General features: G+C 35.5%; 3 protein-coding genes across 7 annotated transcripts in view; all 3 read left to right on the top strand.

Moving 5' to 3' along the window:
* LOC135841343 (dipeptidase 1-like) overlaps positions 1-23,473 on the top strand; it is a 705,386-nt gene that overhangs the window by 47,057 nt on the left and 634,856 nt on the right. The gene's annotated exons all lie outside the window — the stretch shown is intronic.
* LOC135841352 (adhesion G-protein coupled receptor D1-like) lies at positions 1,019-10,637 on the top strand. 3 transcript variants are annotated; one of them, XM_065358277.1, is made up of 3 exons: positions 1,021-1,637; positions 6,518-6,721; positions 8,988-10,637. In XM_065358277.1, exon 3 carries the CDS (start codon positions 9,022-9,024, stop codon positions 10,027-10,029), a length of 1,008 nt encoding a protein of 335 aa, XP_065214349.1. In that variant the 5' UTR covers positions 1,021-1,637; positions 6,518-6,721; positions 8,988-9,021; the 3' UTR covers positions 10,030-10,637. The 3 variants fall into 3 exon arrangements, with proteins under 3 accessions (XP_065214351.1, XP_065214349.1, XP_065214350.1); XM_065358279.1 differs by lacking the exon at positions 6,518-6,721 and having other exon boundaries at positions 1,019-1,637; XM_065358278.1 differs by lacking the exon at positions 1,021-1,637 and having other exon boundaries at positions 6,281-6,694.
* On the top strand, positions 14,949-20,114 carry LOC135841323 (G-protein coupled receptor Mth-like). The gene has a single exon (XM_065358231.1). The coding sequence runs from the start codon at positions 15,288-15,290 to the stop codon at positions 16,257-16,259; it is 972 nt and encodes a 323-aa protein (XP_065214303.1). The 5' UTR covers positions 14,949-15,287; the 3' UTR covers positions 16,260-20,114.

Below are 23,473 nucleotides of genomic sequence, written 5' to 3'. Positions count from 1 at the left end.
ATACAAGCATGCCTCAGCTTTTTCAGGACTTTTCACTGTCAGTTGCACAAATATCTAAAGCTCATCAGAATAAATTTCACACATCATTCGTAATTTGGGTGAAGTGAAATTTTTGTACAATGATGCAGGTTACTCGACTGGAATCATGATGAGTTATGAAAAATAATAACTACTTATAATATATACAAGAATGCTTGAGCTTTTTCAGAACTTTTAGCTGTCAGCTTCTCAGCTAGCGGTTACTGTTCTAAAGTCATTGAAGCTTAAAGTTGTGAAAACCAGTGATGAGAAGCAAAAATCGAACCTAGAATTGAAATTACTTGAAATTCTGAGTGAGCACGTAACTGTTTTAATACATACAGTACAGCAAAATATCTATGCGAAATTTTGTGCTCGTAACTTTGGTTTTTTCATTGAGACTGCAGCTTTCGCCGTTCTAAAGTTCTTGAAGTTTGAAATTGCAAAAAGTGAGCTGAAGTGATGCTAATCACGTTATCACAAGAATGTAATCAAAAGACAAATTTTTTATGACTTTGATTTTGAATATTGCAATTATACTTTTAAACGTCGAAAGCAAGAGTTTTGAGTAAAAAAACAAAGTAAAAAGAGGACGAAATTGCGAATATTGTCTTTTTTAAAACACTTAAAGCTCAATGGAAATATTTTCCAGTGATTCCAATTCAAAGTTCGATTTTTACTCCACATCACTGATTTTCACAGCTTTAAAGCTTTAATGACTTTTGAACGGTAAACGCTAAAGCTTTGGTTGAAAAATCATTTTGAATATAGGATTATGGTCGAGTGAGAAATCTGCTCGGCTGAGCCGGCTTAACTCACTCAATTGGCCAAATTTCAATAATTTTCTGATTATTTCATGTTATTTATTATACTGTGGATGGAATTTGTGTTGCACTATGATTCACCGATAAAACCCGTTGAAAAATTTTTGAAAAACTTGAGGCGTTACTCCTACTATGAGGAGCATGATGAATAAGGTGTAGAAGAAGTATTTGCCTTGGAATGCATTTTTACGCACGTTCAACGTTGCTTTGCTTGCTCGATAGTTCGTGAATTTATTTGTTCAGGTTAATATGTGATGTGATCGACGCGTCGCCGGTTTTATCCAAAATATGTAGATAACGAATAGTCGAATACGTTATCTTTGCGTAGTGTAATAATTGTGAACTCGAAAATTCGTGTCGTAATTCTTTCGTCGGCCTTTGAATTATATTCGTATTGGTTTTCAGTTCAGTTTTTGGTCGGTGTCAGCTAGGTGAACGATTGTGGTGTGGTGTTCCTCGCAATATCTTTGTACGAATCGGTGATTTTTCGTGTCTTTTGTTTGAATAGCTCGTTGTGATAATGCCTTATGTGAAATGCATGATCGTACGTACATGAAAGTAATTCGAGATAAATCGTGAATTCAATTCGTCGGGTTGATTTTCTGTTCAGTTGAACAATCAAATTTGAGCAATTTTTAATTCTTAATAGTTTTGGTTTTCATTAAAATTTTTCTAATCGGTATGAAATTGTTCAATTGATTCGATCCGAGAAAGTTTGAGATATTTTTCAATTTTGTATTTGAAATTTCGGCTTTTCAAGTTCGTTCGTTGCTCTGTGATGGTGAACTGAAGCAGGTATGATATATTTTCACGATTTTCTGGATTATAGCGTCAATTGGATAAATATACATATTTCATTTCATGTATTTTAGCGTGCGCGTAGTATAACTACAGTAGTTACCAAGTAGAACGATTTTCTGATTTTTTTTTTTTGAAAAATGCTTAATATCCAGGGGTAGAATAAAATCAACGAATTTTTCGTAATTATTCTCGCAATTGCCCGTATTTAATTTGCATACGCCTCTCTTATAATATGCGATTCTCAATCAGTTCATGAAAATTGTGGTCTTTTATCGGACGTATTTTCAATTTTACCTTTGTCGTCGTTGAAAACGACGAAAAGGAATGAATTACCACTGAGCGACCAATTTCATTGCGAAAATAAATTTCGCGTAAGACTCTTATCGGTTTACGATAACAAAGCCTGGCGTATGTAAAATATGAATCCCTCGAGGTATACTTATCATATTATTAAATCATAGTGCATGTTTCATTTCTTGGCAAAATAAAAACCAAAATACACTCCGAAGCAGGTAAAAAATTTACCATATATTCGTACCATCGTTTCGACAACAAAACCCCATTATATTCGTGCCCAAATCCTCTCCTCTGATCCGCGTCGTCATTACGTTTTCTCTCTCTTTGAAAAAAAAAAGAAGAAAGAATTCATTACATAATCGCGTATAATATGTATGTATGTACCATCGATTTTTGTAAATACCTACCGCACGTGTAGTGCCTCATCGTTCGTATACTGTATAGTCGTACAATATGCATCAAACGAGCCCTCTTTGGTAACGTTTGCCATCTCGTATATCATTATAATTCGACAAAACGACGTTAAGTTTGCTCGGCCACTCCAAATACCTTAGCTAACTTTTCATATTTTTTCGAATTTTGTAACTTTTTTTCCACGAGTACTTTGGAACGAGATCAAGAATCTAAATTACATAAATCTACGTTTCAGCCGGTGCATTTTTTGAAAGTAAAATGAAAAGTCGAAATACATAATAGCCTGGTTTTTTTCCGCGCGGAATTCTGATTAAATTGGCAAAAAGTCAAACGCTGCTACGCTTGGAAAAATAATGTCGAAAATATTGTCGAAATTAATGCTCGAAAATTTCATCAATTTTAACAGTTTCCAAAAAGAGATAACAATTAATACTGCAGACTCGCTGCCATTTCTCGCGAAATTAATTTTCAACACTTTAACAGCGTTTCCATTCAATCCTCTGCTACCTGTTGCGCTGCGGTGCTCTTATAACGCTGTGTATACTGCGTATCTTTTCGATTTCATCACGTTCTCGTCGAATACAAGCCGAAGTTTACGACTGAATTAAAATACACTCGATCGTGTTTTTGAGTAAATGAAGAAAATTGTGAATTTTTTTTTTTCAATGCTGGGCCTAGTATTGTGTAGTGGAATTTAATGTGGTGTAATTGTGTTGAGAAATGCTGTCAGATGGGAATTTGATTTTTGTTCGAATTAAAATATGGGATGTGTGCCTCCTTCAGTCCTTCTCGATACTCCCTTCTTTTTGAGAAAATCTTCCCTCGGCTTCCCAAACATCTTTTAAAATTGTCTTACAAAACAAGTGTTTCTAAGGACCCATGAGACCAATGTATCGTAATATATGAGGCATTTTGAGTATGCTACAATTATGAGAAAGTTAGGTTTGTTGGGAATATCCCCTTGAAATATTCCGTCATCAGTGATTGATTTGATTCGCTCGTTCACAATCGACTGACCGGGTTATTTTTGAACAAATGAAATACTTCGCGAACGATTTGTTTGTCGACAGCGAGATCAATTTTCATTCAATAATGACTCAATTTCTATCGATTTTTCTGAAACGAAAAATTGACTTCGAGGGGATTAACAAACAAATCATCTTATGCCAGACTTCGAACATTCAGTTTGGCAAGTTTTTTAAGCGAATGTTTCTTCGTTTTTTTAGGATTTTACTTTATTATTTGTCATTTTTGAAGAAGCAGCTAATCGATAAACGGCATTTCAACGAAGCTAATCAGCGAGTAGTATTTATTGAAACCAAGTACGAGATTTAAGGTGAATTTAATGAATGTTGGAAAAAATTAATTTTGAAATTAATGATAAACTGTGAGGCTACCTAATTTTTAATCAGGTACTCGTAGAGCTGTTTGAGAAAAAATTAAAAAGCATAAAGCATTAAAACAACCGATAGGCAAAGAGCAAATAATGCAAAAACCCTCTTGTAATCAGCGAACTGCTAGTACATGATCTCTGTGCATCAATGTTTTTTACTTTTGGGATGACAACATTATAAATATTCCAATTATCTATCTGATCCACGACAACCTGGAACAAAGGGTATTCCTGGGTAAAATGTCCCTGTTCTCGAATTTTTGACATTTTGATTGAACATTGTTGAATAACTCAGAAAAAATTGTACACCCGAAAGTTTTTTCCCGCCCACCATTCTCGGTCCACAATGACTGAAAAACACATTTTTCGAGGGGAAAAATCACGCTCGAACGAGTTTTGAACAAAACATTCTGATTTTATCTACCCAAAATATGTACAGAAAGCATGTCTATCCGCATGAATTTTTTCGAAATTTTTTACGCTCCCAGAGGGGGAGGGGGTCAGGAGGGAAAATTTGAAATGAAAACTTGAAACCGCCGTATCTCCGAACCTAATTCACGAGATTTGTATTCCTCTGAAAATATGTTCAGATGAGTACTATTTTTGTTAATTAATTCTTTTAAATTTGTTCTGCCGGTGGGTCGTGTTCTTTAAAAACTCTAAAAACCGTTTGAAAGGACAATGTATTTTTTTTATCGAATCTTCTGAACACGTATGTGAAGTTGGATTTACATTTGGGCCTTTCTAAGGAACCCATTGAGGGAAGGGGAGGGTAGATTTCACAAGATATTGATGAAAAATCGTGTGCTTGAATTTGGTTCGGAGATGAGGCGGTTTCAAGTTTTCTTTTGTTAATGTCTCCCTTCCCCCTGCCCCGACCCTCCTACCGAGAGTGCAAAAATTTTTGAAAAAATTCATGTATTTAGATAGACTCATGCTTGTTGTGCATATTTCGTTATAGTGTTGATTTTTCCCCCGAAAAATTCGTTTTTTCGTCACTGTAGACAAGTGGGTTGGAGTGGGGGAAAAATTTTCGGGTCTACAATTTTTTTAGAGGTGTCCAACAACGTTCAATCAAATTTTCAAAAATCCAAGGATACAGACATTTCACCTACATATTTTACTCGGGAATAGAGATGATGGGAAAGTTTTTGGAAATGCAAGTATAATATGAAGGAAATTTCTGGTAACTTTCAAATCCGCGAGAAAATCGTAAAAACTCGTTTAATTTTTGAAGAATATTGATAAATAAAATTGTTTGAAATATAAATACATAAATGGAAATTTATATAAGTTGTTAGTTTGTAGAAAGTTGATACAAGTTTTTGAAATATTTTCTGGAAAATCATCTCTGTAATCCACATTACAAAGAGATCAACTTTGACTGAGTTTTACTCTTTTGGAGATAATGGAAGACTCAGCGTGTTGTCATGATGTTTTCTCGTTAAAGTTAATTTCTTCATTTATGTATTGGACATTTATCATTGTCACTATTGATTAAAAATCTTATATTATCAGTTATCACCATTAATTTGATAAGAGTCTCGTTGAATAATTTTGGGCCTGGAATACCATTTCCTGCCATCATGTCTTTTACTAAAAATGAGAACGACGAAAATTTACAAATTTCGGAGAAACAAAGCACTTTTTCGCTTTCCACGAATGTTGATGAATTTTTTACATTTTCATGGCGCGTATTCGTGAGAAAATGAGGAGATTTTTGAAATTTTTCACCAAGAGGCTAAAAATTTCATGTTGTGATTTTCTCACGTAAAGCAACAACATTAACCTTATCTAGGAGATGTGGATAAAAAGAAATATGGAAAAAAAGTTTCCATCAAATATAAATATGGCAGGTACCCTAAATTGAATTTACAATGTCGTGTTTAATGATGGTAGTACAAAATAAGTACACATAGTAACATTGTATGCATTTGTGACAATAACGGTGCATTATTCGATGACCGTAACCTCGAATCACCGAGGCAATGACACTGGCATAGGCACGAACTACACCATTGATTCAAATTCGAAAAATCCAAAGTCCACAATACCATAATTATTACACATAGCACGAGTACAATAGACAACCAACGTTGAGTATAAAAGCTATATATTTTTTAAAATGGAAATGCGAATGTCGTGGCACTTTGTGCTTGCAACTTCCGATCGTGCACTTCGCAGTGGGCAGTAGGCCCCCTCAAAAAAAATTAAAACAAGCGTCAATATTTCAGTTTACTCGAATAGAGCTCAAAAAACAATAGACGATCAAGTAAATTCGAAGTATCTACAGTACTAAGTAAACGCGTAGAACACAATAGAGATACTGTACTTGCACTCGTGAAGCATCTATAGGTTCAGTCTGTATACCTAATGTATGTATCTAATGTACAATGTATGTATGGGATGATTACTCGGACTGGTACTCGCAGCGCTCATATTTGTAATAATTGTTATCAAAAATAAGCATGTTGTAGCCGCCACGACCGTATTCTGAACGTTGATGAACTCACACTCATTCATTGATGTAAATATACTATACATTACAAATACAAGTAATCTTGCTACATCACCAGACGTGGCGAATACGCCTTCGAGAATAATACTATTTACCATTTGAATGTATTGTATAGTAATGTAATGTATATTGTATGGTACTGTACTGTACTATATACTACTGTAGCAAGTTTATGTGGTATTGCGCGTGTGTAATGTGTATGTACTTAGATTTACACTTATTTCATATATTTCTCGTAATTCGTTATCGTAGTTGAGTTGGCCGGTTCGCGTTGTTGGAAAGTGAAAAATAATATGGTATCCCTATGCAAGCGCTGATCAGTTGTTTGATAAAATCAACTTCGCTGTGAGAATCTTCAAGTCACCAGCGCCGCATTCAGTGATAACTTTGAAAGTTCCCTGCACTACCTGCTCCTTCTTACTTCTACCTGTAGGTGTCAACTTCATTCTAGCGACGGTAAGCCGATCACCTTTCATTTAAGCTGACACTATACTTTACCTACATCATAATACCAAATCAGTCGTTCTGTACTCTTATGCAAACCATCCTGAATCGGTCTCCGGTTGGTATTTCGAAAAATGGAGGTTGATCCTTGTAGTCCAAAACTACCGTGATAGATAAACTTTTCAAATCCGTATACCACCCTTTATCCCTCCAAAAACGAATGAAATTGGTACTTTCTGTTGAAAATTTCCATCTTACGAGGGAACTTTTCAATTTGCTCGAAACCTAGGTAGATAGTCTTTTACAAGTTTTGGACCGCTCTGGAGCATACAACGATTGTTCAATATTCCTCAAAAAATTCAAATTGCTCTGGAAAGGCCAAAAACAACTGCAATTTTCTAGAATTAGCAATTTCGTTCAAAACTGTTAAACTTTGATTGATGGTTTTTTTTTGGCAAATTGTCAAAAATTCAATTTTTTCTTGCATCTTTGAGAAAAAAAGAATGTTATGAATGTCAATAAGTGAATAATTTGCGAAAGTATGTTCCTAGCGTTGAGAGTTATAAAGCTCTAGCCTTTTGCGAAAGTTGCCCAAGTCTCGCTGTCTGCCAAAAATATCAAAAAGTCTCACGTTGTGTCGAAATCTTCAAAGTCTCATTTTTTTCTATAAACTGGTATAAATTGTCGCTTTTTCGTAGAAAATTCTAATTATTCTCAATTTTTTTCTCCTAAATTTATACTCAAAACTATCGCTTTTACCAGAAATTGACAAAAAAATCTCGGTTTTTTCGATTAAAAGTGCGAAAAAATATTGGTAATTTTTTTGGTAATAATTTCCAAAAAATTGTCAGTTTTGCTTTTTTCCAAAAATAGTCAAAAATTCTCACTTTTTCAAATACAACCCTATTGGCAAAAATTGTCGCTTTTTCATAAACATGGCTTCTTGTTTTTTTTGCCGAAAATGTCAAAGAGTCTACTTTTTTCTCAGAATTGTCTCAAGTCCTCCCTTTCTTGACCAAAATTACGAAAAAGTGGGTATATTTTTTTCCAACAAGTAATTGCCATCAACTCCTGCTTCTTGCTACATTTGTCAAAATCTTAATTTTTGCAAATAATTGATAAAAACTCTCATTCTATTATAATTGCTGAAAAATTTCACTTCTTATCCAAAGAGTTCAAAAGATCCCACTCCCCTCACTCTTTTCTCAACAATTGTCCAAAATTCTTGTTTTTTGCTAGAAATTGCCAAAATGCCTTTCCTCTTGCTAAAATTGTCCGAATCTTGCATTTTGTCAAAAATTTTCGATTTTTCAACAACTGAACTAACAAAAATGTTTGCTTTTTTGCAAAGCGGCTAATTTTTTGAAGGAAATTCCAAAATATCGCTCACTTTTTCAAAAATTGTCCAGAAGTGTCGCTTTTTGACAGGAATCGCAAAAAATGGTATCATTTGTTGGCCCTTAATCATCTAGCAGAACTAATGTCTTTTTTTTTTTTTTGCCAGAAACTGCTTCCAAACGGTCCTGTTTTTTGCTGAAATTGCCAAAGTCTTACGTTTTGATGAAAATTGTTTTTTTCATTTGCGAGAAATAATCTCAAAAATTTTTACTTTGTTTCCAGAAATCGGCAAAAAGTTTCGCTTTTTTTAAACCAAAAAATTACAAAATTAGTCCAAGTTTTTCAAATTTGGATATTTTGTTATGCATTTGAATGTTTTTTTTTTCAAGTTTTGTCAGTTTGGTTACTTTTTCAAGATTTTTTCATCCCTAAGATGTCTTTTTTCGAAAAAAAAATTGATTACGAGCCCCGGTACAAACTCCTCAGTGATCTTCTGCCCCTCCACAATGTTTAAAATTGAAAAAAAAATTACCAAAATGTGACGTAACCTACTCGTTTTAAAGTTACTCAATTCTCAAGTTGTGACCCTCCCTGAGTACCACCCTACCACTCACATTTTGAAAATGTGGGTACAAAAAATTGTGCTCTTTGAGAAAATTCGGTTGTAAACTACCGAACATAGAAATTTTTGGAGGAGTAAGTGCTGATGTATCATGAGATCTGAAAATGCTGTCACGGTGGTCTTATTGGTCCTATGTGTCATCAAGGAAGTTTTTGAAGAAGCCAAAGAAATCGTGCTTCTTTACGGATCATAAATAATCGCGATTTTCCTCTCTCTCGGTACTTTATGATCCAAGTGTAGCGATTGATGTACATATAATTTTATTCTGCTATTTCTTTTTTTCTTTTGCTAATGTGTCTCTATTGAATACCCTTGCAGCTGATCACCGCAAGCTGAACATCTCCCATCAACCATGACGACGATGACGACACACCCGTACGCCTCCTTCGATCACAACGATCAAAACTATTTGGATTATTTGCCAAGCGTGATAAGCGCGAACGTAATCTCGATAATTGGTTTCGGAATATCGATATTGTTACTTTGCACGCACCTAATTGTGTATTCGATCACAGAAGACATGTGGACATTGACGGGCAACAGTTTAGCGTCATTTTGTTGCTCGCTATTGCTAAGCTATTGCGCCTACATCGGCGGTATGGTGGTGCACGACACGAGTACACCTTGTGCGATCGTCGCTCTATTAGCATTCTACTTCTTCTTGTCCAATTCGTCGTGGCTCTTGTCGATCTCGCTGCAGCTTTACAACTCGTCATCCAGTCGAGCCAGGAAATCGCAGCAATCTTCCTCAACCACGTGGGCTTTCGTCCGGTACTCTTTGTTCAGCTGGGCAGAGCCTGCTTTGATTCTGGGCGCAGCTCTGTACATCGAATCGTACAACTTCAACGCTGCCGGTTCGGCGTTCAAAATGCCGAAAAACTTACGAGTCGATATATTCCCACCCGAGACGAACTGCTTCAACAGGAACGTTTCTGTTCTAATCTGGTTCCTAGTTCTGTTCAATGTTAATTTAATCGCCACCTTTATCATATCCGCTGTGACAGCTTTCGCAGTATATAGAAACGGTAATCGACGCAGACTCGATGCTGATACCGATCCTGGCAATGACAACGATGAAGATTTTTTCACCGTGCTTAAGTACTACATGAGACTGAGCTTGTTGGTAGGATTCGTTTGGATCGTAGGCATGTGCATGATTCATTTCAAGGGACACATCTTACAAATCATCTTCGCCATATCGAACGCCGCACTTGCCTTGTACATTTTTCTAGTATTCACTTTTAATAATAAGTTGTCCAGTATCGCGTTTAACGATGATCGCAAATCCTATGATATGGAAACTTTTCATAGACATTCGCACGAACATCATCGAAGCCCGGCCAGAAGTTCCGACGTTTGAAAAGTGCATCACATCTGGTTGCTTTGATGCCTGCTCAAACGAACCACTGAGATTTACCTATCTATCTACTATCGCTGATTAAATTGTAACTTTTGTACCAGTATTGAAACAGCGAATCGTCTGATCTTCCTTGTCTTTGCTCATCTTGGGTAATTGATGGACACCTTGAAATTATTGAAATCGATTACCTAACCTATGTACTACTCGTATTTATCATAAATTATTTTTTTTTATCGGCTCTTCCAATTTCAATTGCTCGCAAGCACAATTAATTTTATGTAATCTTTTCAAATCGATATTTTGTTGTTGACGAATTTTAAAAATGTGGTGCAAGCATACGACACTTTATCTTTAACTACTAACTCATATTTGGCGGTAATACGTGTGCCAATAAATTACAATCATGATCATGATACTAGTCGTTCCTCGCATTTCAACGCTTGATTTTTTACCAAAATTATCGAGTAAATTGTTTATTTTTTGTTCATAAACCTTTAGGTATACCTACTTATTTATTTAGTCTATTCATTTATTCATTTGTGTATCGTCATTTATTAATCATTAGGTTCATTTTTTTCTTAACAAAATACAAATTTTTACATTTTTAATTATTGTTCTTTTTGAACACATTTCGCTTACAATTGAAACTGAAAGCTTACTAAAGATTCTAATATGTATTCTGAAAACTCCAACTCTTGAAATCCCTCTCACGCTTTGTCAGATTGACTCACCCTTTCGCCCTTCGGTCTCCCCCTCATCCAAAACTTTTCAAGAATTGATGAACGTTCTTTCTTTTTTTTTGCTGGAGAGAGACGGTACAAAGTTGAAAAATTGAAACTTCTCTAAAGTAAAAACACATCTAGGACCTTCCAAATGTGTGTGGATCCTCAATTTCAGTATTAGGGGTCAATTTAGAGGGGCTGGGCGTCACTGAAGGCTTTTCAAGGTGTAAAAAAATGAATACGAAAAGAAGACACCGATTTTGGAATGCCATAATGTGCAATTTTTGACTAGTGGCGTAGCAAAGGGTGAGCCTGGGTTGGCTGGCCCTTCCAAAAAAAAATTTTTGGATTTCTCTTGGCCCTTCCATTTTGTGAGCCGTGTCTGATTTTTTCACTAAAGAAACAAATTTTTATGCATCGATAACATTTTTCGATACTTACTTACTGATCTTGGTCTGTTCAGATTCGTTTATGATGAGAACCAATAGGTATTCATAAGTGATGGTTCCTCATATTGTACAATAAATTTCCACCACCTCCTCATGGGGAATGGGGACCTTTGAAAAAAAAAACTCCCCTACTGGATCTGATCGTTTTGATGGTAAACGGTGATAATTTGATTTGTAAACTAACCGCCATTCTGAGAACTTGAATTTCTTCGTCTAGTTTTTATATTTTTTGCAGCTGATGTTTCACTTGAAAAAAAGTATAAATTAGTCGGATTTATTGAAATATGAAACAAACGCTCCCAATCTACATCGGTATATCACAATATCACTGTTGAAATTTAGGATTGTTGTATTAAAACTGAATTTATGTATTCATACTGCATGATATGAAAGTAACATGGCACTTTTCCTTCGAATCAAAGAAAGAAAAGGTAAGAACACCAAAAATTGGGTAATTCTAGCAGCGCGAACCTCTAGTGCTTGTTGTCTGAATTTTCATTCTTAATTAATTATGGAATAGGTAATTCTTTACTCAGTGATCACGATACACTTTTATATTCACGAGTATTTGAGTATAAAAAAATAACACGTACCTGTGCTTTTAACGTGTATCCGTCAGATGTTTTTTAATGATTCCTTCTCCGCAGAGTTTTTTAAATTTTCGAAATGGTCGTATTACGCAACAGTTACAGTCCGGATTCATCTCTAATTTACGACGATTTGTTTCACCATTATTCATGGCCAATGATTAACTTTAGAATTTAAAAATGATTCGCACATGAAGTGAATCCAGCTCAACTAACAATGGCTGAACGAATTACTTAGATTAAAAGTTGAAAATAATTTGCATAACTTATAAAATAAAATATAAATAACAGCTCAATTAACAATAACTGAACGAATTAGATTAGAAGTTGAAAATAATTTGCACAACATATAAAATAAAACACAAATAACAGCTCAATTAATAATGGCTGAACGAAGACGTTATACATTGCTCTTATTGGATCTAATCAGATCTGAATAGCTGTAATGATCTGGCTGAAACCAAGTTTAATCAAATCTAGACGTTCCCAGGATCTGATAAAGTGATCATGGTACTACTTTCTCCTTTCTTTCATCTCAGTCTCTAAAATGGTACTGTAGGGGGAGGGGTAAGTTGGCATTTTTTTGGTCCGATTTGATTCACGAATTTTTATTTGAGAAATTTGTGTACCAGACCAGCTTACGTCTAATACATCTGGAACTGGGAATTCCCATGCATATGGGCCTAATAGGGATTCCCGGCTTCTGATTTCCCAACTATGTCGTATTGTCGTAGTATACACACAAATAGTAAAATGAAGTGCAAATACTTACATTAGAGGAATTACTTAGCTTAATTTGAGTTGTATATCATTTGCAGCGTGGTTAATCCTCGAAAGGAAATAATTGTCATATGTCTTGAACATCTGCATTGCATTGCATGAAATAAACAAGCACATATGCATTAGTATAAATAATAATGTACGTACATAATTGTAACGATAACAAAGAAGGACAAATGATAGTTGTCGAGGTTTTCCCCCAATTTATGTGCTCTGCAATTATTGCTGCAGTTGAAAACTCCAAATACATAAGGTTCCATAAATATATTTTTTACATCTTACTATAAAAGATTCATCTATTGATTTAAAAATAAAATTTGTTTCGTGAGAACACTTCAAACTCGATCTTGTCCTAACTCTGTGGCACTTTTACATGCAAAATGTATTCTTATTTTTGAATATTCGACGATGACCAGCTTTACAAGATGAGGAACATGATTTCCTGTGATGTGATCATCCAATACATGCTCTTCTAAACTTGTAAAAATTGGTTTAGAAATCTCTCGAATACATTTCAAAACGATGTGTTCCAATTTGAATTTACTAGGATATTAATTCATGGCTCCTTGCCCTCTGAATTGAACTTCAGCAATTTTACATACCTATAAGTAAACTACATCATTGGCTGCTTTTTACAAGCGCACCTCCATCATATTTTTTATAATCTTTGATACACTGTAAAAAAGATGAGTAAATTTCAATTTTTATACAATTACAAGCCACAACCAAAAAAAGACACGAAACTAAATTGTTTGGATTTAAAATAAACAATAAATAATTTTATTTTTATTTCTATATTGGAATTATAAAAACAAAAATAATTGACAAGTAACTAAGCTATACTAATGATTAGGATGGGTAAATATGAGCATGAGTGATCTTTTTTTTTCTTTAAAAAACATATTTACTTTAATCAATAAAACTATTCAAAGCCAGTAAGTTTTAATTGAAAAGATTCATTTAAAATTGTTTATTTCAGCTAATATTGATTATTAATTCAGTGCCTACTGAAATGTTCTTAAATTCTGAATGTATTTTTCGCATCGATCCATTTCTTTAAAAATCTCAGTGGCATTTCTCTTACTTAAACCTCTTTTTAATCGGAAGGCCAATCCATTTCGTGAATTTAACATATCGAACACATTATTAAATACTCGTAGGAAATCTTCAGTTGGTTCAGATTCTTCAAATCCATGATATCTTCGCAGGCGTAAATAACGATTGTACTTCATTAGATTACAGGTCGCATACTTTTAGATCATAGAGATGATGATGAATAATTGGACAAAGTGTTGTATTTAGATTAGTCATCGTAATCTTAGTCATCAGTTTCTTCAGCTACTGGCACACAACCAATACAAATTTTGGTTTTTGAGTGGTGAGCACCACAAACAGGGTAGTGACAAATTCACAGAAAGTTGTTGCACGTCGCGCATTACCTGTGCACAGATGACATGATCTAGTCGGACGTCCTCGACTTTCAGTAACAGCAGGGAACGGAATATCATGTCTTTCCTTCTCTCTTCCAGGTATGGAAGCATTAATTGAAGAGCGAGGTCTTTACTTCATGAAGCATTAGAAACCAATAAAAACGGTTACAAACTCGGTAAATCCTAGTTTATGGGTGCTGAATTGCCTTTTGATATCTTTCATGAAGTGTTTTTCAAAAATGAAAAATCTAAAAATGCGTTGGAGGCTGTAGGAAGGCTCAAAACTACCACTATCCGATTTAAGTAGGTCAAAAAAATGAATTTTGTTTGTTTGTCAAGATACAGATAGGCAAAAAATACATCAATTTCAAGCGTTTACTGAGTTTTAAAATGAGACGTTGAACGATATGAATGATATGTATGTAAGAAATTATGTACCTACTCGAACAATACATACATGTCGTTTTTGACATGTTTGTAGCATGCATAGGTACATACATGGTTTAACATGTAAATGTCGTTTTTGACATATGTTGTGGAAATTTATGTTGTTTTGTAAAGGTTAATACCTTTCGGAGCAACATTTTTGCGAGAAACCGTGACAAATTCGGACTTTCAAGTTGAGAGGAACTATCCAGCTTTTTTCATCGACCTTTCCCACACACATATATTACTCAATTTCACCTATTACGTGTTCCCTTTACGCAGCTCCTACGTCAGCGGTTTTTTTACGGAAAAATAACAAGTATATATTAACTAACTCTAAAACTGTGACTTCACGTAAACACAGCAATTGGCAGTGGCAACTGCGGCCAGAATTTACATCTGGTGATTAGAGATTAATTCGTCGAGAAGATAAGATAAAAATAATTTACCAACTATTATTTCCTTATCGTTATAGACGCAAATGCGAATAGGATGACTGTACGCGACGGCACCGTGACATGGGCGGGCGACGGGGTGGTGTGAAGACGCAGCATACGCGCATCTTTGCAATTTAGTCAACAATCTTACATACTTTTAGTTACCTACTCGCAGTTTTACATAGGTGTACTCGTAATTATTCATTCGCGTACGTGTACAGTAATAGAGAAATTGATTGGTGTTCGATCAATAGTGTGAACTTGAACTCGGGTATTTTTGAAAATTGAAAATTACGCGATTCGGTGTGTCAGTGTAACGTAAATGGTGAAAACGATGCAATCGACGATCGGACGTCAACAACCTGGATAATACACTTCTCTAGGTACACAGATAAGCGAATATAACGAAAATCGTTCAACGTCAAAGATGCCTGGAGGCGCAGGTACACGGAATTTGACCGTCGCCGGAGGAGGCTCGCATATATATCCTCTAAAAGGCGGCAGAAATCGAACCGAACTGGCTCAAATGTACGTAGACATAGCCATAAATTGCGGACTATCGGCTTCCATTCTGCTGCTGGGCTTTCATCTGCTCGTGTTCGCTCTAGTCGACGATTTACGCAATCTGATGGGCAAAAATTTAGCTTCGTTTTGCACTGCCCTGCTTCTGGAATACACGAGCACATTGATCAGCGGCCAGCTCAAAGGTACGGCCTGCTACGTCAACGAAATCGCCGCTTATTATTTCATCATGGCGTCGGCCTTCTGGATGCTGACTATGTCATTCGACGTTCGGCAAACGGTACACTCGTCTACTAATGAAATGGCGCTGTCGGGATCCAACAACACCGGCAAACAGGGCAAAAAATTCGTATTTTATTCGTTATGGAGCTGGTTAATGCCAGCTCTGCTGACTGCGCTCGTTTTTTTCATATTGCCCAAACTTATTTCTGACTTCGACTTGGATTATCAGGATTTCAATCGCGAGAAATGCTCGTTTCTCGAAACTGACATGATGTACATATTCGTCACCTCGGTATTCGGCATCATTCTCGCTGTTAATACTTATTTTTTCATCAGTTCCGTCATACGCATATATACTACACAATCGGCAGTCAGAAGGACTACCAATAATATGAAATTCAAAAATTATTTCCAATTGTACAGCAGACTTGCGATAATCATGGGAGTAACGTGGACCGCTGAATTTATAATATATTACTACGAATTTGATATTTTATGCCTTACTTTTAAAATTATCAACACGTTCGAAGGATTATTCATCGTTCTCGCCTTCACCTGCCGTAAAGAAGTGCTGCTCAACGTTAAATCCTTACATATAGCCAAGAGTTTACGTGATACAACCTTCCATCGTTATATGAGTGTAAGAAAATTTTAAAAAGACTCAAAACCAAGTACCTTTGGGTATCTACGTACATTAGTAGGGTGTGCTGAATGAAAAACAAATCCTAGATTTGAGTAAAAATTAATGAGGAAATTTACTTTAAACAGGAGAGACTACCCAGAAAAATGATGTGCCTTCTGCTGTACAAGAAGTTGAGCCGGAGGTTCCCAAAGTGGGGTTGTTTTTCCAAGAATCGTGGTTTTTGCCATTTTTCGGTAGTGTATTCCGAAAAGTGTCAAAAACTATGATATTTTCATTAATGACGCCACTTTGAGGACCCCTGGATCAGCTCTCTGTACGGCTCAGCTTGAGGTGGCTCAGAATTTTTCTGGGTAGTCTTCCTTTTGAAGCAAAGTTTCTCACAATTTTTCGATTTTTTTACTGTACACTAATTTTAATATCGCACATTCGGAGTAATAATGTCATCGTAACTCAGAAAGCTAATTTTTAGGAAACGACGATTCAAGCTGCTTTTATCGTTTCATTTTTTGATTTTATTATTTGAAATGATCAATTAAAAAACATTTTTGAAGACTTTGAAGTCGCTTCTTTTCAAAAAATATGTGCATTTTTATTGAGCTTTGGCTTTGTTGCTTTGGTATTGAACGTCATCAGAAAACATTTTGAAGTAGTACATATGATTTTTCAACTTGAGTAGAATTTTCATGGCATCAAGGTTTTGATCATGAATAATCAGCTCTGAAGCCGTTTGATATGTTTATGTACATACGTACATAGCAAGTCATAGGGTAGTAAATCACACGTTGCCGAGTACTTCCAGTACAGGAGGTACATAAGATAAGAACCACCCAACAGGGTGAAGGCAAGATGCACTATGTCACATGCCCCTAACTTAAGTTATTTTCCGTTCACATATTAATGAACATATTAATAAATTCTCTAAGTCGTTGTAGATCTCGAGCTTTCTTTTTCTCTGCGTCAGTTTTTGCTCTTCTATATTGATCAAATAAAACAGCATGTGATTGAGATTTGAGCGGTTTGGTATATCGTTGTAATTCTGACGTTGACATCCTACCGAGAATGAATAAATCATTCTTTACTTCGATGATACAAAATGGTACTCGGATTGTTTCTGTACCTAATAACATTTTAATTTCAGCCAGAATAGACACAGGTCTGATAATCGAATCGTCTGCTGATTTCAACTCGACTTTGTGTTTCAAGTTTTTGATTTTCACCCAGTCTGGAAAATTTTCCCATAGCCGATCCGACAGTTGGCGGGAAATTAAATTTGGAAATGCCCCAGAGAGTCCAATTCTAATCCAACTTTTTCAGTGCCAATTATTACATCAATAATGCACGTGGGGTCTTCAATCTCTTCTTCAAATGAAGGATACGCGCAACAGTCGAATCTCCGCCGGTGGTGGTTGGCTATTGACAAATATACATAATAGCGCATCTTGCTTTCGAGTTCCACTACGACGATTCTATTTTAATCCATCAGCCATATCTTCAATTTTTATTTCCATCTTAAACTTCTTTAATTTCCTCATTGTACTAAATTGTTTTTTTCTTGAAAACATTTTTTTTTGGAGGGAATAATATGTTTATTGTTGAGATAGAGGCAATTCAATCAATGCATCGAAGTCCGTTGGATCACTGTCTGTTGACATCTTCCTTGTTTGTGTACTTTTTTCGAAAAATTAGATGGTACGTGATCCTCCTCTCCAAGGACATTTTTTGGAATTTCTTTTGATCTAATGAAGCTATAGAGAAAAACTGAAAAGCTTCAGTATTTCAGTTCACTTTTTTTTGCCTTCAAAAGCTTGTGAATAAAATCTTTACAGCTTTCACTGCCACATTTCTTCTTGGGAATATGCCATTCATTTGGCTTGCATCTTCGACGTGGTGACAGGAAAATTCATCCTGTGAAAATTAATATCGCGAAATTCATCTTGTGAAAATTAATAATGCGGAAAATTCATAGTGGGGAAAATTAATATCGCAAAATTCATATTGTACAAAACTTAAGCATTTATTACAAATATCACAAAGACAGAGCAAAAAAAGGTGTACCACTTGCTTAATTTTCTCATGAATTATTTCCTTGGATAAAGATTATTGGGTTGGGAGGCTGGAGGTACTGAATTAATACACAAAATTCCAGTGAAACCTTGTCAGAAATAACACGTTCAATATCGATTTTCTTCACTTTTACCTCGTAAAATTCAACTCTTTTTGCTTTGTAGAGCGGTGTATGAGCCGAATCCGGCCCATTGTTGGTATCAATGCAAGTATGTTGGGACTTTGTTAACCATGTATGCCAAAAATCAGCCTGATCCGGCCCCTATAACACTTTACACAGCAAGAAGAGTTGAATTTTCCGTGCTGAAATTGAAGAAAGTCGCTGTTGAACGTGTTCTTTTTGACAGATTTTGCTGAAATTTTGTGTATGAATGCAGCACCTCTCCCTCATCATATTCCCCTTCCCCGCCCACTTTTTTAATTAAAGAAAAAAAATAATAATGTAGAAATTAAGGGATTGGTACACTTTTTTCGCTCCCATGAACAGTTGAGTAGTGAACAAAATGGATTTTTAGGTATTTGATGAAATATCCACTCTTCTCTCGATACCGGAGTGTGTTCTCGTTCGCCTAAAAGAAATGAATCTGCCAATGACGAAGTTGAGTTACTTCTATCAAAGTAGTATTTGCTTTTCAATCTTGCAAATTCAGCGATTCGCCAGATTTTCGAAGCTCGATCATTAATTCTACGGAAACAATGTTTCCGGGATTTCTGAATACCCCGCGCCCCGCCTGAAAAGAAATCACCTAGTCTTGAAATTATAAATACAGCTAGTTCAAGTGTATTCGCCTCGCAGACGACGACGCAGAATCTTTATCGACTGCTTCGCAATCAGTTCTAATACACCTGTCTAAATTCAATGCTCAGTTCAGAGCTGGGCTTGAGTATCCCAAACCCAAAGTTTGTTCAACTCCTATCAAGGTTTCTGAAGAGCTGCGCTGGTAGCCGGCAGACCGCGTCTTCTTCTTCGCTTTCATCCGATAAAATCATCATTCTTTTTTCGTATTCAGCTGTTGCAAATCATATACATTAGGACGGCAGGTATTTCTCGTCTAGGAGAAAAAAAATAAAAATTCACCTCCTGATTAAGGAACAACTGAACAGGTTCGGGTTCGAAGGAACGTAGTCCATGCTGAGTGAACTACGAGTAAGAAAAATTTCTCCTCGCAATATTAAGCAAAAAATGTACGAGGGATTCATTGTGCGAGCTGAGTTAGCATTTTTTAATCACATTTTTTTAATGGAGTTGGTGGACGAAGATGGATAAAAATTGATGGCCGTCGTTTAGTATACATTCTGATACACAAGTTCATCAGAATTTGTTGATTTTCTGTTATGACATGGCATTGGCGTTATTGTTAGGAAAAATCTAAAAAATTGGCCTATTATGATGAGTGAATAGGTGCCATAATTGAAATGTAATTTTACTTGTTTTCGTTTTTTTCATAATCATTACATTATTTCTCCGATGTGCGATGTACGCGTATCTTTCCCGCTTTACTTATTGTAAATATTGTACATAATATATAAGTTGGAGATTTGTTCATAATCTTAAATCTACTTACTTACCAAAACTCGATGAATAGGTATTCGTTTTTTCTAGCGTGTTTTTTTTTTTACGTTCTCGATACGAAAAGTGCATAGGTTTACGCATAAGTACAAGTATTTTGGTAATGATGTATTTTAAAGCGTTACTTTATTTCTACATTACGTTGTAGATAGAAGATAAGTGTGTGTTTGCCTACAATCAGAATATTGTGTTTACCACCAATTAACGAAAATACATAAATGTGATAACGATAAGTAGGTATTGAGATTTCATTTTGTTGTAAATTATAGGGCCTTCGTCCCAGAAATAGTCGATTAAAACATACAGGGTGCCCAGAAATATCGAGCACCCCTAAAAAAGTTTTCTACTAAAATACTTTGGTTAGTCACAGTGAATGATAATAATGATAGCACATGATTGGTTGTTGGACTGGAGAGATAACATTCCACCAATCATATACATCTATTTCACGTTGCCAACCTATATTTTTGATGAAAAACTTTCTTTGGGGTGCTCGATATTTCTGGGCACCCTGTAACAAAATGATGGTTATTGGATAAAAAACATATTTCGATTGGTATTATTGTTGCAAAACGAGAGTTTTATGAACACACATTGATCCTTTTGGCGAATTGGTGAGTTTGAGGTGAATGAGCTTCCCAAAAAAAATGTCTCGTCCTAATGTCCAATTTTTGAAGTCCCATTGCTCAGCATTGCTGAAAACAGATAGATGAGATTAGTTTCAAAAACATTCAGAAAGATTTAAATTGTGTGTAGATTCACCATGTGGGAGGGAAACTGCTTTAAAAATGCAATTAGACTCGCAGACGAAAACGTGACACGGGGCAATTTTATCATTGGTAAAACAACTTTTTGATTTTTTTGCATGAAAAAGTAGGTAATCAAAATACTTTAGAATTTATTTTTTAATACTTATGGGGTCGTGAAGTGACCATAAGACGCACTTTACGAGAAAAAAATCGACAAATTTCCAATTTTCAAAATTTAAATAAGTAATGGAAATTTATCGCATTTTTCTCATGAAGGGCTTCTTATGGCCACTTCGCGTCCCAAAAAAATATTGAAAAATCAAAACTGGCATATTTTGATTACTTTTTCTCGCCAAAAAATCAATAAGTTTCCATTTACCCATTGGTAAAATTGTCCGGCATCACGTTCCGAATACCTCGATTTTTAAAAGCTCGATATTTTTTCCTAATATCAGTCGAACCCCCTCCCCTCAAAAAAAACCTCCATATAGTTTCATCCCTAGAAATCGAGCCACTGTATTTTCCTCGGGCCCGTATTGGCTTTCGACAACCCTGGTAAAAACATTTGATCTGATTACTCGTAGATTAAAAAAAAAATGTATAGATGAGACATTGTCACTTCGCTTTATATTATGCTGGTATGGTACGACTTTATATGAAATATGCTCACACTACGACGACGAGCTAAAATGCTGGTGAGAACATCGGCAAATAAAATCGTTCTAAACAAGCAGCCATTAATTTATAAAAACCCGTACATGGCGGGGTTAAAAATAACATAAACATTGGTGAAACGAAACAGTTTTATTATTCACCGGCATATTCGCGATCGATTTACATAGTTTTTCAATTTCGCGAATATTTTAATCGATGGATCGTCGATTCGGCGGCGATAGAATAACCGAACGTGACCTAGAACGGTGAAAAGTTTAACAACACTTCTCTAACGAAAGAAAAGCCGAGCGAATATTTCGCATATATATGTGTATAGTGTATATCTGAAAGATAAACGTAAAGTAGATGTAAGAAAAAGTTCTGGTTTGGATAAAGAATCAAAGCTTGAGAAAATCTAGAAATGGAACTAGAAAGCCTATTAGGGTTTGCTTTAGCAGAATAAAGTGAAACCGTTTTTCACCCTCTTTAATCCCGTATGAAACAGACAAAGTTAAACAAACTACCGAACCGATAACTTTTTCCTAGGAAACGGCGAACGAAGAGACGTTGGGAGAAAAAAAGTCGAAAAAAAAAGACAAACTGAAATACGCGAAATCGTTCTAAAACGAATCTGCTTTCGTCTTCGTCTTCTTTTTTTTCCATCGTCATCTTTTCAATTTCACCTACGTACTACAAGCTCGTCGACTTGTATAGGTATTAAAGATGTGTATAATTTCATCTGTTCACGAATTAACGCACACACACTTTTCATGGTTCTTTCAAATGTTTCCTTTTTCTATTCGATTTCGTGTTTCTTTTTTGCACGCTTTAGCGATATTGCTGTTCGCATCAGCGCGTCTTCATTTCCGCGACGACTTTTTAATTAATTCGTCTCGTCTGCGAATGCGAATGCGATACTTCGCTAATGAAAAATGGTTTCTTTTTCGCTCCGCTCGCGCTCCTCGGTCGTGTTCTTTTTAAATGTAAATCGTATTTGTATTTACTCAGAGTTAACAGTTCAAACTCTCAAATTAAACGATATCGAGGACCAAATTGCAATTTGGCGGTTCCTCCCTCGTCCATTTAAAGGGCTGCTACACCGCCAATAAAACCGAACGTAAAAACCAAATTAAATATAACAAGCTGGAAATCCAGCCGAATACTTCGTTTCGAATAAAGATGCTTGAAAATACACAGACGAAAGGATTTCTTTTCTATCTCGTAGATTACATAAGATTTGCGACGACGACGACGACGAAGACGATACGACCCGAGCAAACGAGAACGAAGAAAAGACGGGGAAAAAAATTGAAAATCTAATAAATTATAGGATTATCGATAAGTGTTCGATCAAGCTTACGATATTGTCGGCGTGACAAGCTTCGTTTTGTGTACATTTTTTAACTTTTTCCACTCGTTTTTTATCACTTTCTTTCTCGCCTTTGCTGGCAGTACGAAAAATACGCCGAATTTCCTGCGAGACTGATTCAACAACGTATGCTATGAAGTTATAAATTACGCTTTATGCAACATTTCATTATAACATTGAGTCGAACAATACGTATTCAACAGGAGGAAGTATTTCTCAAGCGTCTCGTCTGCCTCAGTTTTCGACAATCGTTTCGAAATGCTTTAGGAAACAGTTCGCTCTTTTGTGCAGAATGAAATGAATGAAACGTATAACGTAGAAATTTTCAAAGGCTTAAGGAGTATAAGACGTGTAGAACTTGCTACGCATTAAGCGGATAGACTTGGAAGGATATCGTTCTAGGTTGATGGGATTTTTTGCGGATTTATCATTTTCGATATTTTTTTTTTTTTGAATAGGTAGGTGATAAAAAATTTACACCATAAACCACATGTCACACGTTTTTTTTCAAATTTCAGGTTATTCAATTTTTTTTTTTGGGGGGGGGGGAAGGGTATTTTACGCGGTAAAAATGTGAAGAATAGGTTACGAAAAAGTCGTGATTTTTTTGTCTGGGAGTTAAATCTGCAGACACCCTGTTCCAGAGCGATTTGAAATTTCTGGAGAAAATTGAAAAATCTCTGGAGATTTCCGTATAACCCGGAACTATTTGTTCGGAGTTGAATCTATCAACGTTGGCATCGAAAAAAAAGGCAGTATTTTATTAAATTTCACCTTCGTATTTCAGAAAGGCTAAATGAAAAATTCTATGTTACAAACG

This window comes from Planococcus citri, chromosome 3 (assembly GCF_950023065.1).
Source record: "Planococcus citri chromosome 3, ihPlaCitr1.1, whole genome shotgun sequence".
NCBI classification, from domain to species: domain Eukaryota; kingdom Metazoa; phylum Arthropoda; class Insecta; order Hemiptera; family Pseudococcidae; genus Planococcus; species Planococcus citri.
This window is presented reverse-complemented; position numbering and strand designations above follow the sequence as displayed.

Bases quoted from the DNA above. Each gene is read 5' to 3' on its own strand.
- LOC135841323 (XM_065358231.1), top strand. From the start codon at position 15,288: ATGCCTGGAGGCGCAGGTACACGGAATTTGACCGTCGCCGGAGGAGGC.
- LOC135841352 (XM_065358279.1), top strand. From the start codon at position 9,022: ATGACGACGATGACGACACACCCGTACGCCTCCTTCGATCACAACGAT.